Raw genomic sequence first — 15,654 nt, forward strand, 5'->3', positions numbered from 1 at the left:
CTCACACTCTTTGATGTTGCGTGGAGCGTTTTGACAGGAATGACACACCATGCCGTAGATGTTTCGAGGCCGGTTTTCCAGTATGTAGTACCTGAAGGAGAAGAGGTTTACATGAACTCGATAAACTGCTGTTCGTTTCTAAAGAAACACAGAATTAGTGTAAGGTTTAGGCAGGACACGTTCATCACTGTAGCACATCACAATACACAAGAGTTATTCAGACAGACAGACAGACAGACAGATAGATAAGATAGAAATATAGATAGATAGACAGACAGATAGACAGATAGATAGATAGACAGATAGATAGATAGATAGATAGATAGATAGATAGATAGATAGATAGATAGATAGATAGATAGATAGATAGATAGATAGAGGGCCCTATTTTAACGATCTAACGCAAGTATCAATTATACCCGCGGGATAAATGACTCTTGCGCCCGACGCAAATCTAAAATGTGTTGGTCTGAAGCAGCTTCATTACTCATAGGTGTGGTTTGGGCGTAACGTGAAATAAACCAATCAGAGCATCATCTCACATTCCCTTTAAGAGCAGGCGCGCTTGTTCCATGGCGGATTGCTATTATAACGGCGGATTTGCCAGGAGCGGTTCACAGCCGAGGAGACCGACGTTCTCGTCAGGGCCGTAAAACACACAGAAGTGACGATGGGGATGGAGAAACACACCCAAATTAGCTCCGGTTAAACAGGCGTATGATAATTTGGGTGTAATCTAGATTTATGCCTATTTTTTCACATCTTCATGGACACCACAATGATTTCCCTCATGCGGTAATATTTTTCCTTGTAATTATGTATGGTTTGCAAAAATGTGAACTGCTGCGTCTGTGTAGATTAGAGAAGCAAAGTGTGTGTGTGTTGTGCACGCTACATTATGGCCAAGCATGCGCCCTTAAAATAGCATCTGAATAACACACTGACTTTAGACGAGGTTTCTGTGGCGGAATTGTTTTCTGAAACTGCAAAATAGCACCAGGGAACGTTTGCGCCGGAACACGCCTCCTCTTTTCGCTGAACCGCCCCCGGGAGCGCAAGTTCATTCCCTAATTTACCGACGTGCGTCTGTGGAGGGAAAAGTCTGCTGTGCGTCGGGTGCAAAATAGGAATGATACATGCGTCGCTGTACAAAGTCAATTGTGCTGGATGCAAGATAGGGCCCTTATTCTATATAAATAAAAAAGCTGCATTGCATAGATTTCTAACCACCAGTGACTCACTTCTAGAGACTCTGAACATTAAACTGAGACACCAGAAAGAATCTTAACATCCAAAACACATTAATGAGCAGCTTTAACAATACGAGATATTAATATGCGAGAACAGAGATGTGTACGTCAATCACAGATATAGAGCCAATCACTTCACTAAAGAGCAACAATATGATTGACAAGTTTAAATTAAGGAATTATGTGGAACATATCAGTTAATAATTAAATTACCTATAAATAAACATCTATTTAAGGATGTGGTTTTCATTAAAAACATGAAGTGACTAAAAGTTTAAAAAAGGTGAATGATCTTAAAGGGACAGTCCACCCAGAAATCCTCATTCTGCCTTCAGTTATTGAGTTATCAAACCCGTACGACTTTCTGTTTTTCTGCTCAACACAAAAGAGAGTTTTGGTTCCCATTGACTTCCATTGTATTTTTAGTCCATATAATGGAAGTCAATGGGAACCGAAACTGTTTCCAACATTCTTCAGAGAAAGTCATACAGGTTTGCACGAATATGCCTTTAATATTGAAGCCGATAAACGAGAGCAACTAATGAATAGCATCACATGCGTCTGACCTCACAGGAATACTTTCAATAACTGGAGTTTATTCACATATGCATTTAATATGTAAAGACTAGATGAGTCTGAGAACAACTGACAGAAAAGAGAAAACAACACGACGGAGTTCTCGATTAGATTAGTTCTCGAACTCTTGTCTTATCTGAAGTGAGCCGAGACGCCACTGATGCCCTCAGACACGAAACACACATCAATGGCCTTCAGAATCAGACCAGCACACACTCTGATCAAAGCCATCATGCGGGACAATCTCAAAGGAAATGTCCCACTATCAGACTTTACGTCCCAGAAAACAGAGCCGGCGAGACTTCCTGAGGCGTCCTACAGAGTCTGTTAAACACACTCAATAATGTGCTTTTAAAAAGCTGCACTTTGTATATTTACATTGAAGCCAATTGAAACCAGACCTTCCATTTTAAGTGGCTACAGCAGCGTGAAGCCGTCACATGTGTGTGTGTGAGTGAGCGTGTGTGTGTGAGCGTGAGCGTGTGTGTGTGTGAGCGTGTATGTGTGAGCGTGTGTGTGAGTGAGCGTGTGTGAGTGAGCGTGAGCGTGTGTGTGTGTGAGCGTGTGTGAGTGAGCGTGTGTGTGTGAGCGTGTGTGTGTGAGCGTGTGTGAGTGAGCGTGTGTGAGTGAGCGTGTGTGAGTGAGCGTGTGTGAGTGAGCGTGTGTGAGTGAGCGTGTGTGTGTGTGAGCGTGTGTGAGTGAGCGTGTGTGTGTGAGCGTGTGTGTGTGAGCGTGTGTGTGTGAGCGTGTGTGTGTGAGCGTGTGTGAGTGAGCGTGTGTGAGTGAGCGTGTGTGTGTGAGCGTGTGTGTGTGTGAGCGTGTGTGAGTGAGCGTGTGTGTGTGAGCGTGTGTGTGTGAGCGTGTGTGTGTGTGAGCGTGTGTGTGTGAGCGTGTGTGAGTGAGCGTGTGTGTGTGAGCGTGTGTGTGTGAGCGTGTGTGAGTGAGCGTGTGTGAGTGAGCGTGTGTGAGTGAGCGTGTGTGAGCGAGCGTGTGTGAGCGAGCGTGTGTGAGTGAGCGTGTGTGAGCGTGTGTGAGTGAGCGTGTGTGAGTGAGCGTGTGTGAGTGAGCGTGTGTGAGTGAGCGTGTGTGAGCGTGTGTGAGTGAGCGTGTGTGAGTGAGCGTGTGTGAGTGAGCGTGTGTGAGTGAGCGTGTGTGAGTGAGCGTGTGCGTGTGTGTTAGCGTGTGTGTGTGTTAGCGTGTGTGTGTGTTAGCGTGTGTGTGTGTGAGCGTGTGTGTGTGTGTGAGCGTGTGTGAGTGAGCGTGAGCGTGTGTGTGAGCGTGTGTTAGCGTGTGTGTGAGCGTGTGAGTGAGCGTGCGTGAGTGAGCGTGCGTGTGTGAGCGAGCGTGAGCGTGTGAGTGAGCGTGTGAGTGAGCGTGTGTGTGAGCGTGTGTGTGAGCGTGTGTGAGTGAGCGTGTGTGAGTGAGCGTGTGTGTGTGAGCATGTGTGAGTGAGTGAGCGTGTGTGAGTGAGCGTGTATGTGTGAGTGTGAGCGTGTGTGTGAGCGTGTGTGTGTGAGTGAGCGTGTGTGTGTGTGAGTGAGCGTGTGTGTGTGTGAGTGAGTGTGTGTGAGTGAGCGTGTGTGTGTGTGTGTGTGTGTGTGTGTGTGTGAGTGAGTGAGTGAGTGTGTGTGTGTAAATGAGCTTGAGTGAGTGTGAGTGAGTGTGTGTGAGTGAGCGTGTGTGTGTGTGTGTGTGTGAGTGAGCGTTTGTGTAAATGAGCATGTGTGTGTGCGATTTTCAAATACTTCTTTGCTTCACATCAGAGTTTGTAATGTTGTGATTAGTTCGGCTCAAGGCTTGTAACACTTTAGACTTTCCTGAAATCCCTATGGAAGAAATGAATGTGAAAAACACTTCCGGAACCAACGCCACTGAAGCAGTCAAACACACTCATGACGTCTCTTACCCCGGTAAACACGGTCCGCACTCCGCGTCGCTCTCCAGCGTGCCCGTGGTCAGCACCGTGGCCCGGTACAGCGAGTCGCAGTCTTTGTGCCGACGGCAGATCTCATACTTCCCTTTGGAGAACTTCCCAGCCGGACACGCCACGCAGGAATACTCGTCGTCCTTCGTGCCGTAACCACAGCTCTGAAACACACACACACACACACACCTGATCAAATCAGCAGAACTCATGCGTGAAGATCCGCAGACCTGATCTGTGTCACTACAGGGGTTTAAAAGACATGAAGGGCCAGATTTACTAAACAGAGCGAAATCCCATAAAAGCGCCGACGGGAGTGAAAGGTTCTGCTCAAGTTAAAGAACAGACGCAGCCGGATCATCTCCATAATGACCAACACAATCTACCGAGAGCAGCGCACATTAGCGTCTGGTTTGAGACAGGCTTTTTTTGGCTGGTAAATAATGGTGTAAATACCAGTAAACTGACGAGAGCAAACTATAGTAAATCACCTCGCATGATTCATCAAATCCTCACATAAATACTGAGATATAATATAATAGTATAATAACAATAATATCAGCCGCAATAAATAACACTGTTCTCACTCTAATTCTCCACTGTGTGTCTTTAGTAAATCCTGACAGTAGTTTTTAACGTTTAAAGAGTGTGTGTGCTGCGAGCTGTTGGTAAATCTGGCCCTTAATATTCAGTGATATTATTGATTTGACTGAACCGAGAGCAAAACTGAACGGAATAGATCTGAATAATTCCGGTTTACATCTGGCGAGGTTCTTTCAAAGTTATGTTCAGAGTTATCTGGTCTTTAATAATGTTCTCTGGAAGGTTTTATTTAGATGCTTATCATTTTTTTTTAAATGCTGTTACTAGTTTCGGAATGTTCAAAGAACATTCAAATGTAACATTCCAATAATGTTTGAAAAATGGAACGTTCCATTTTGGAATGTTCGTCTAACCAAGAAAAAAACTTTTTTAACACATTTACGTTTTGAACATTCAGAGAACATCTTTCATAACTTAATATGTGGACCACAAAACCAGTCACATGGGTAATTTTTTTTGAAATTGAGATGTATACATCATCTGAAATCTGAATAAATAAGCTTTCCATTGATGTATGGTTTGTTAGGATAGGACAATATTTGGTCGAGATACAACTATTGAAAATCTGGAATCTGAGGGTGCAAAAAAATCAAAACATTGAGAAAATCTCCTTTAAAATTGTTAATTTATGTTCACGATTGTGCAGCATTCACTCACAGAAATACATGTTTTATATATTTACGGTAGGAAATTCACAAAATATCTTCACGGAACATGATCTTTACTGAATATCCTAATGATTTTTGGCATAAATCGATAATTTTGACCCATACAATGTACTGTTGGCGATTGCCACAGATATACCCGTGCGACTCGAGACTGGTGACGTGGTCCAGGGTCACACATGAACATTAGAAAAATGTTATTAGAACATATATTTGACACTATGAATCCACATTGATCTGAAATGACAGTTTTTTTGAGTGTCTTTACGGCAGAATTGGTCTCATATTTGATGAAGTTTACATCATTGATTCTGTTTATTACTGAATCAGTCTGTCCTGTATAAAGCGCTGTATAAAGCTGACTTGATCTGTGATGCTGTAACTGACGTGACCTTCAGAAAGAGTCACTGCACTTCACTAAAAACCCAGTTGGTTTTAATCAGTGAATATTCACCGCTAAAGACTCGACCTTCCAACTCTCCTGCGCCTGTAGTGTAATGAAAAACACGGATGATGAAACATCCCACCCGCGAGTGCGGAGCGTTCGGCTCCGACCGCATTCATATTAGATCTGGAGACGTTCTGCTTTACATAATACATATCATCGCATTTCATAATCCAGATCCAAAATCCACTCAATCCTTATTCTGATTATATTGCACATGTTAGAATAATAGTGCAGTGATGGAAACTCTGAAATCACAGAGATGGAAATCTGGGAATGATGATGAAGGGACCAAAACATGTGACACACACACACACACACACACACTGAAACTATTTGATGATGCTTTTCCTTCACGATCCAGCACAAATATCTAAACGATCTTAAATCAGGATACATTTACTGGAGAAGCAACATTACTGAAGATATTATTACATGGAAGTGTTGCAAAAGAAGGATGTTCTTCCTCAGTATTTTTGTTTTTGTCCATTTGTTCTTGTTTTAAACATAAACTCACTTAATGTTGATCAATTTTTCAGTAAACAAGACTTAACGGTAACACTTTACAATAAGGTTCATTAGTTAACATGAACTAACATTGAACAATAATTCTACAGCATTTATTAATCTAAGTTATTATTAATTTCAACATTTACTAATACATTATTAAAAATCAAAGGTTGTATTTGTGAACTTTAGTTAATGCGCTGTGAACTAACATGAACAAACAATGAAAAGCTGTATTTTTATTAACTAACATTAACAAAGATTCAAATATACTGGGTTACACTTTATTTTAAGGTGTCGTTGTTACAGTGTAATTATATATTTAAGTACTGAGTAATATTAAGCAACTACATGTACTTACTATAGGGTTAGGGTAGGATTAGGGTTTGGTTGAGGGTTATTTGCATGTAATTATGCATAATTTACTGTTATTACTATGGTAAGTACATGTAACATATATAACAAGGACACTGTAAAATAAAGTGTTACCAAATACTGTAACACATGTATTTCTCTTTGTTAGTTCATGTTAATACATTAACTAATGTTACAAACTGTTGATTTTAACAATGTATTAGTAAATGCTGAAATGAACATTAACAAAGATTAATAAATGCTTTAGAAGTGCAGTTCATTATTAGTTCATGTTAACTAATGAACCTTATTGTAAAGTGTTACCGTTAAGTCTTATTTACTGAAAAATGGATCAACATTAAGTGAGTTTGTTTAAAACAAGAACAAATGGACAAAACAAACAAATAATACTGAGGAAGAACATCCTTCTTTTGCAACTCCTCCATGTAATATGCTTCAATCTTTTAATAGTTATATATTTCTTTGAAGCGGAGCTGTCAGGACTCTGAGCGTGATGAAAGCTTCGTCAGGACGTCTCCTGAGGCCGTTCCAGCTTTACTATTATTTTCTTGTCATTTGTAAATGTTCTCGTCAGTGCTGGAGCGCTGAGCTCTTAATTAGCGTAATGAGTGGATGATGCGTCTTTGGTGGGCAGAGGTGAAGCTCTTTGTTCTTTTGGCCTCCAGTATCGATTATGAAGAGAAAAGCAAAGATAAAAGAGATTGAGATGTTGGTACTCGACATCTGCTCCGGTTTAAGACTTATTGAAAAGCCCTGACATTTACCCCCAACATGCATTCGCTCCAGTTTATTGACTTTTGAAAGAACACACACACACACACACACACACACACACACACACACACACACACACACACACACATGCGCTGTCTTTTATCTCCTCCGACTGAATCGAGATCATCTTTGTCCCGAGGGCTCCGGCGTTATTGAATTGTTCAGGAATGCAGTGCCTTTTACTGTTGTAATAGTTTTTAAATGATTAATTTTTTTCAGTTCCGTATTTTCCCCGGAAAATAATTTGCACCGGGACAAAAAATTGCATTGTTGAGAAAAAAAAAACATTTAAGTGGCATCAGTGTATAAGTGATATTTTATTATTACATTCAGAAATAATGTAAACTACTGACAAAAAACTAAAATATTTCCAAACACTTTAAACGTGTTTTAGTTCCACTCGCTCCACAAGCAATACATTGAATTTAACTGTGAATTCGTAACGCTTTACAATAAGGTTCATTAGTTGACACGATCTAACAATGAACTGTTGTATTTTTATTATCTAATATTAACAAAGATTGATAAATACTGTAATGAACAAGGAACAATACATTTGTTAATGTTAGTTAATGCATGAGCTAATGTTAAATAATATTGTAAAATGTTACACATAAATTATAGCTTTATAGTATAATGAAAAACATTGCAAGCCTAAACGCATTTATTTAAAGCGAAACTTAAACTAGTGGCGAGTGTAAAATGTGTTATTAAAATAAGCTCGGGCTCACTCTTTGTGCAAGTTTTACGTGTTTTACATTAATTGCATCATATAAATCGGAGCATGATTCAGTTTTTAACACTACTCTTCGAAGGTTTTGGGATCGGTAAGATTGTTTAATGTTTTAGAAAGAAGTCTCTTCTTCTCACCAAGTGATCAAAAAAATATATTTTTTATTTTTTTATATTATTACAAATTAAAATAAATGTTTTCTATGTGAATATATTGTAAAGTGTAATTTATTCCTGTGATATTTTCTCATAATATACATTGCAGAATCGGCTCTTTTCTCACAGTGTCTGAAAAGGTTTGTTCAAAGATTCAGTCTCTCTAAACCCCGCCTTTTCGAGAGCCTACTCTGCTCTGATTGGTCAGATGGATCAGTCTGTTGTGATTGGTCTCTGCTCGGATTGGTCAGATGGCTCAGTCTGTTGTGATTGGTCCACTCTGCTCTGATTGGTCAGATGGATAAGTCTGTTGTGATTGGTCTCTGCTCTGATTGGTCAGATGGCCCAGTCTGTTGTGATTGGTCTCTGCTCGGATTGGTCAGATGGCTCAGTCTGTTGTGATTGGTCCACTCTGCTCTGATTGGTCAGATGGATCAGTCTGTTGTGATTGGTCTCTGCTCGGATTGGTCAGATGGCTCACTCTGTTGTGATTGGTCCACTCTGCTCTGATTGGTCAGATGGATCAGTCTGTTGTGATTGGTCTCTGCTCGGATTGGTCAGATGGCTCAGTCTGTTGTGATTGGTCCACTCTGCTCTGATTGGTCAGATGGATCAGTCTGTTGTGATTGGTCTACTCTGCTCTGATTGGTCAGATGGCTCAGTCTGTTGTGATTGGTCTCTGCTCTGATTGGTCAGATGGCCCAGTCTGTTGTGATTGGTCGGATTGTGTCTGAAACCAAACGGCCATTATCATATCTGAGTTTCAGCTCTTGTGATACGAACAGAAACGATGGCTTTGTTTTTACCGTATCAGTTCCAGTGCAAATCTCATCCTTTTCTTGATCACTGAAAAACAATCTTTGGGTTTTTAAGAGTGTGGGCATTATCAATAAATTAGATTAAATTCAACTTGATTTTCATTGTGCAGAATACAAGTAGAGAGACAATGAAAAGCAGTGGATGAATGAATCTTTGTGATCCCTGTAATACAGTACTTGATACAGACTTGATTCTTCTGAATTCGGTTCTTCCCTCCTCAATCTGTGTGGATTAAAGACACATTCGGAAACTCTATCGCCCCCTGGAGTCCCGAGGTCTGGTTCACCGCTCTCAAGCGCTTCTCAGCTCTTCTAGGATTTCAACACTGGCACTTTGAAGCTCCTCTTCCGCCATGATTTACAGCAGGATCTCTCTGAAAGCTGCTGCCTCGAGAGATCCGTTTCATGTGCTTTAAAAACATGTTTCGAGCATCAAATCAAAGACAGTTTGATTTAGATCACAGCTCATTTCAATTACAGGCTGAAGGTGTTGTTAGCGAAAGTAGAAGTGAGAAAGACGATGCCAGGATCATTGTGCGTGTAATTTTCAGTGCCACTCCAAAAACAAAAATATCACTGAGGTATAATTATGCAAATATACACTTATTTCTGTAATAGTTGTGGTGCATATTTTAGCTGAAATATGCTTTATTGTTCACATGCTTCCAGAAACAAGAACGATTCTGATGGAAAAATGATTTTCAAACTCAGGTTTTTTTGTCTTGTTTTCCAGAACAAATATCTAATCATTCTTTAAATCAAGATACATTTACTGGAGAAGCATATTAAGTCTTGTTTTCTGAAAAATGTATAAAAGTTTTTGCTACACACAAAAAAAAGAACAAATATCTGCCAATGGGGTCAGAAATATAATCTTGTTTTCCCCTTTGAATTAAGTTTTTTTTTTTTTTTTGACCACATTGGTAGATATTTTTTCTTGTTTTCAGCATAAACTCACTTAATTTTTAATACATTTTGAAGAAAACAAGAGTTAAAATCTTCAGCCATTTTGCTTCTTTGTATCTTTACTTAAGAATGTTTAGATATTTACTGGAAAATCAGACAAAAACACTGAGGAAGAACATGATTTTTGCAGTGTACCTTCCATATTTGTTTCTTAAATACTGCTTTAATCTTCCACAAAGAGTGCAGTATTCTCAGCTCCGTTTACCATGTTTAACTGAAAATGTCCTCAGATTTGGACGAGGTTTGTGTTTGAGACAAACCTGCGGCTGTTCAAAGTGCTGAGACGTGTCTCTTTAAACACTGGAGATCTTTTGAAGTGTCATGTGACGCCGCTGCGGTCTGGGTGGCCTCGAGAAACACCATCCGCTCTTAAAGCAACACTTCACCTCTATCATAGGGTCATTACTGAGTCTCACGTCGCTCCAAACCTGCTTTCTTTTCTGTCTAAAAAAGCACCATTAAAGTATCATAACAGTAGTTCATATGCGTCAAGCACTAAATCTCAAGTCTTCTGATCTCATCTGAGTTAAATATGTGCACTGAGACTCATGAACTACTGTAACACCGTCTCCTAACCAGACACGACGTGATAAAAGGTAAAAGAAAATCAGTCAAAAGTTTAGATTTTTTTTAATGTTTTTGTAAGAGTTGTTTTCTTCTGCTCACCAAGGCTGCATTTATTGGATCATAAATACAGTAAAAATTGTGAAATATTATTAGAATGTAAATCAGCTGTTTTCTACGTGAATATATAGTAAAGTGTAATTTATTCCTGTGATCAAAGCTGGATTTTCAGCATCATTACTCCAGTCTTCAGTGTCACATGATCCAAATCACTCTTAATATGATGATTTGAAGGTTAAGAAACATTTATGATTATTATTAATGCTGGAAAACAGCTGTGCTGCTTTATATGCTTGACATATTTTATGTCAATATTTAAAACATATTCACACAGAAAACAGTTATTGTAACGATATTTTATTGTATTTTTGATCAAATATAAACCTAAAAAATCATATCAACCCCGAACTTTTGAACGCTTGTGTACCTTTTCGATGTTAATCAAAGTTTTTGTCCTGATCAGCTGCTATATGTGACTGTGTGACCCTGGATCACGTCACCAGTCTCGAGTCGCACGGGTATATTTGTGGCAATATCTATAATAAAATTATGGGTCAAAATTATCGATTTTTCTTTTATGCCAAAAATCATTAGGATATTAAGTAAAGATCATGTTCCATGAAGATATTTTGTAAATTTCCTACTGTAAATATATAAAACATGTATTTTTGTGAGTGAATGCTGCACAATCGCCAACATAAATGAACAACTTTAAAGGAGATTTTCTCAATGTTTCGATTTTTTTGCACCCTCAGATTCCAGATTTTCAATAGTTGTATCTCGACCAAATATTGTCCTATCCTAACAAACCATACATCAATGGAAAGCTTATTTATTCAGATTTCATGTGATGTTTAAATCTCAATTTAAAAAAATGTACCCATGTGACTGGTTTTGTGGTCCAGGGTCACGTATGTGATTGTGATTCTATTTGAAACTGTTTCTATTTCTAGACAAAATATGACAATGATAATCTCAGGTACTAATTATGTGTGTTAAAAGAATTTAATGCGAGTTTGAATACCGTTTACAGCTGTAATAAAAGCGACAATGGATAATTTACCTCAGATCTTTAAAATAAAGGGGGAAAAAAACAAGAGTATTCTATGAAAAAGATTTTTGCAGTCACTCAGTATGTGTTTTTAATAGTGCTGTCAGTTAAATGCGTTATTAACGGCGTTAACACAAACCCATTTTAACGGCGTCAATTTTTTTTCCGTGAGATTAACGTTCTTTTTGGCCTAGCAAACTTTGTAGTTTTTTTTCACATGCTGTTGCAACAACTAGTAACGTTAGAAAAACTACAACACCACACCGGATCTAGCTAGACCGGACACAAAACAACAGGCACGTCGCACACACTTTGTTTGGGCTTGCGAGCCGGCCGAAGAGTAGCAGGCTAACGTTACGCTTTGAGTGGATGGCGAGCGCGAGACGCCGAAATGGATGCCAATAAGATTCTGAATGGAAAGTTTACTTTTAAAAAGTTGCCAAATATTTCCATTGACAAGACCAAAGTGATCTGTGTGTTTTGTCGTTGTGAACTGAGCGATCATCGTCTGAAACACCACTTGATTTCATTTGCTCCTAGTGAGAATGTTAGTGTGAAGTTGAACACTACAGTATATGCTAATGTAAAAAAGCATCTGCACAAAGCAAGCCGATCCACTTTTCCATGTTGATAAGAGCATTAAAATGAGAAAAAAATAATGTGACAAAAAGAAATCAAGGGACATTTAGAATAGATAAAAATGTGCGATTAATTGCGAGTTAACTAGTACATTAATGCGATTAATCGCGATTAAATATTTTAATAATTTGACAGCACTAGTTTTTAATAATGTTAAAATGGTGTAATATTATTATATTAATGAATTTGATTATGTACTTATCTCTTTGGTTATGAGTGCAGTGTGTTTGCAGAGAGACTCCGCCCACAGGCTTCTCTGATTGGCTGTGATCTTTGATTGATTTGTCTAGTGTTGTGTCTGGTTATGATGTTTATAAGGTGTTTCTGGTCTCTTTTGGAGTCTGACAGTCCTGGTCACTATGATCTGTTGTTGAGCTGCATGAAGATTCTTCAGACATGAACATTTATGCATTTGCCAGATGCTTTTATCCAAAGCGGCTTACATTGCATTAAAGGTGTACAATTTATCGGCCCATGCATTCCCTGGGAAAGATCATTTCTGGGATGAGATTAAATCCAGTTGTGTGTGAGTGTGGATGTTTTTCTGTGAACGTGTGTTTCTCACCATGTAGGGCTCTTGTCCCGGTTGGCATTGTGGGCAGGGTTGGCAACTGCTGACTGTGCGATTGTAAAACTCATTTTCTCCACAACTCGCGTACTCGGCTCTCACAAACGACATGCTGGACACCTGCGAACAACACACACACATTTATTATATCAGCAAACAATGCAACCCGAGAGTTTGGGGAAATTAAAAGCAGACTGATTTTAATATCTTAAACTAGTACACTAACATAAGCCGCGGAGTGAATCACTGCTGTGATGAATTATGAACAGATCGACTTTAGAAATCCTAAAGTTCGAGGATTTTAAGTTTGAGGTAGTTTTAGGGCCGTATCATACACTCGCGACACAAGTGTTTTTGTGCGTCTTTTCACATCCTGCGTCACGGTGTTGAATTAGCAAATGCATTTGCGCCCATCTGTGCACCTGTGGGCTGCTGGTCTGAGAACGAGTGTGTGTTCTGGCGCATTGCTGGAGCGTTACTGTTTTGAAATAGACTGAGAACAACTGAAACCTGGACTAACGTCAATGCAATATTATTTTTTGTTATTTAAAGAGTGTGTTAGTATGTGCGCCTATAGGCGGGTCCACAACGCGCGTACACTCTGCTTATTACACACACACACACACACACACACACACACACACACACACACACACACACACACACACACACACACTCTGCTTATTACACACACACACACACACACACTGCTTACACACACACACACACACACACACACACACCCACACACACACACACACACACACTCTGCTTATTACACACACACACACACACACACACACACTCTGCTTATTACACACACACAAACACACACACACACACACTGCTTATTACACACACACACACACACACACACACACACACACTGCTTATTACACACACACACACACTCACACACACTCTGCTTATTACACACACACTCTGCTTTGCATATTACACACACACAAACTCTGCTTATTACACACACACACACTTTGCTTATTACACACTCACTCTGCTTATTACACACACACACCGCTTATTACACACACACTCCGCTTATTACACACACACTCTGCTTTGCATATTTCACACACAAACTCTGCTTATTACACACACACACTTTGCTTATTACACACACACACTCTGCTTATCACACACACACACACACACACACTGCTTATTACACACACACACACACACACAGCAGCACACAAACTAGCCAAATATTAAAAAATAAAAGGATTACATTGTAAAAAATTAATATTGTGTACATAAAGATATGGTGGAATCCGGCTTGTCCCGTAGAAGAGACTCTGATTGATTTATTTCACGTTCCGCCCAAAACACACAAATTACTCATTAAGAGAATAGACAAAACACACGCATTACTCATTAAGAGAATAGACAAAACACACCCATTACTCATTAAGAGAATAGACAAAACACACCCATTACTCATTAAGAGAATAGGGACGACCCTTTTAGACCTGCGCCGGGAGCACCGACCATTTTTCCCGTCGTTAAACTAGCAAAAGTGGATTCGGACACGCCGTAAGTGCACTTGAGCCATTAAACTAGATCGTTAAAATAAGTTTGAAGTAGTTTTTAAAGTTTTTAAAGGCCATGCAGTCTCCCAGACTCTGGCTATTAGTGTATTCTGTAGTGCTCATTATTAGTTAACTCATTAACAAACCTCAACTAATGGGACCAACAACAGCTGCCACAAGAATGTGAGTTTGTGATCTAGTTACATCAGTGACAAGCGTATCGCGCTTCCAAACCAGATAATAGAGTCAGACGTGTCGCTCTCCGCCGTCCTCCTCCGGTTTCATTTCCCCAAACATAAATTACGTTCTCTGGATGAAGTCACCCAGTGTGAATCGAGGTGAAACAACAAGTTTGTTGTTTGTGGATTTTGGCTTTGTCACCCTCACAGGCATTTCAACACTCTCGCTCCCTCGTTTGCTGTTGTTTCCAGCTGTGAATTAGCACACGGGAAGTGTTTGGCCGCTGTAACTCAACACAGATCGACACACAGATGAATCACGGCAGACTCGCTGCCAAACGCTGCGACTGGAGCAGGAATGCACTGAGTGGGCGGAGCTGGATGCTGATTGGCCAAACGCTGCGACTGGAGCAGGAATGCACTGAGTGGGCGGAGCTGGATGCTGATTGGCCAAACGCTGCGACTGGAGCAGTAATGCACTGAGTGGGCGGAGCTGGATGCTGATTGGCCAAACGCTGCGACTGGAGCAGGAATGCACTGAGTGGGCGGAGCTGGATGCTGATTGGACAAACGCTGCGACTGGAGCAGGAATGCACCGAGTGGGCGGAGCTGGATGCTGATTGGCCAAACGCTGCGACTGGAGCAGGAATGCACTGAGTGGGCGGAGCTGGATGCTGGTTGGCCAAACGCTGCGACTGGAGCAGGAATGCACTGAGTGGGCGGAGCTGGATGCTGGTTGGCCAAACGCTGCGACTGGAGCAGGAATGCACTGAGTGGGCGGAGCTGGATGCTGATTGGCCAAACGCTGCGACTGGAGCAGGAATGCACTGAGTGGGCGGAGCTGGATGCTGATTGGCCAAACGCTGTGACTGGAGAAGGAATGCACCGAGTGGGCGGAGCTGGATGCTGATTGGCCAAACGCTGCGACTGGAGCAGGAATGCACTGAGTGGGCGGAGCTGGATGCTGATTGGCCAAACGCTGCGACTGGAGCAGGAATGCACCGAGTGGGCGGAGCTGGATGCTGATTGGCCAAACGCTGCGACTGGAGCAGGAATGCACTGAGTGGGTGGAGCTGGATGCTGATTGGCTCGGGCTCAATGAGATGCTTTGTGGTTTAGCTCCAGTTCACAGGATGAGTTTAATGCAGATCTGCTCACAATCAGAAATGCAGGCAAATCATGCATCATCATAGTGGTTCACTCCTGCACGCTGCGTAATGGAGGAAGCGGCTGCATGTTTAATCAAAAGCAT

General features: G+C 40.7%; 1 protein-coding gene across 2 annotated transcripts in view; it reads right to left on the reverse strand.

The window, feature by feature from the left end:
- Positions 1-15,654, reverse strand: part of edar (ectodysplasin A receptor) — a 57,331-nt gene that overhangs the window by 18,541 nt on the left and 23,136 nt on the right. For both annotated transcript variants that reach the window (XM_084123424.1, XM_084123423.1), the window contains exons 3-5: positions 12,671-12,793; positions 3,733-3,914; positions 6-91 (exon numbers count right to left, since the gene is read on the reverse strand). In XM_084123424.1, coding sequence (XP_083979550.1) covers positions 6-91; positions 3,733-3,914; positions 12,671-12,793 — 391 coding nt within the window. The remainder of the gene's footprint in view (positions 1-5; positions 92-3,732; positions 3,915-12,670; positions 12,794-15,654) is intronic.

This window comes from Abramis brama (genome assembly GCF_963993115.1).
Source record: "Abramis brama genome assembly, chromosome: 8".
Classification (NCBI taxonomy): Eukaryota; Metazoa; Chordata; class Actinopteri; order Cypriniformes; family Leuciscidae; genus Abramis; species Abramis brama.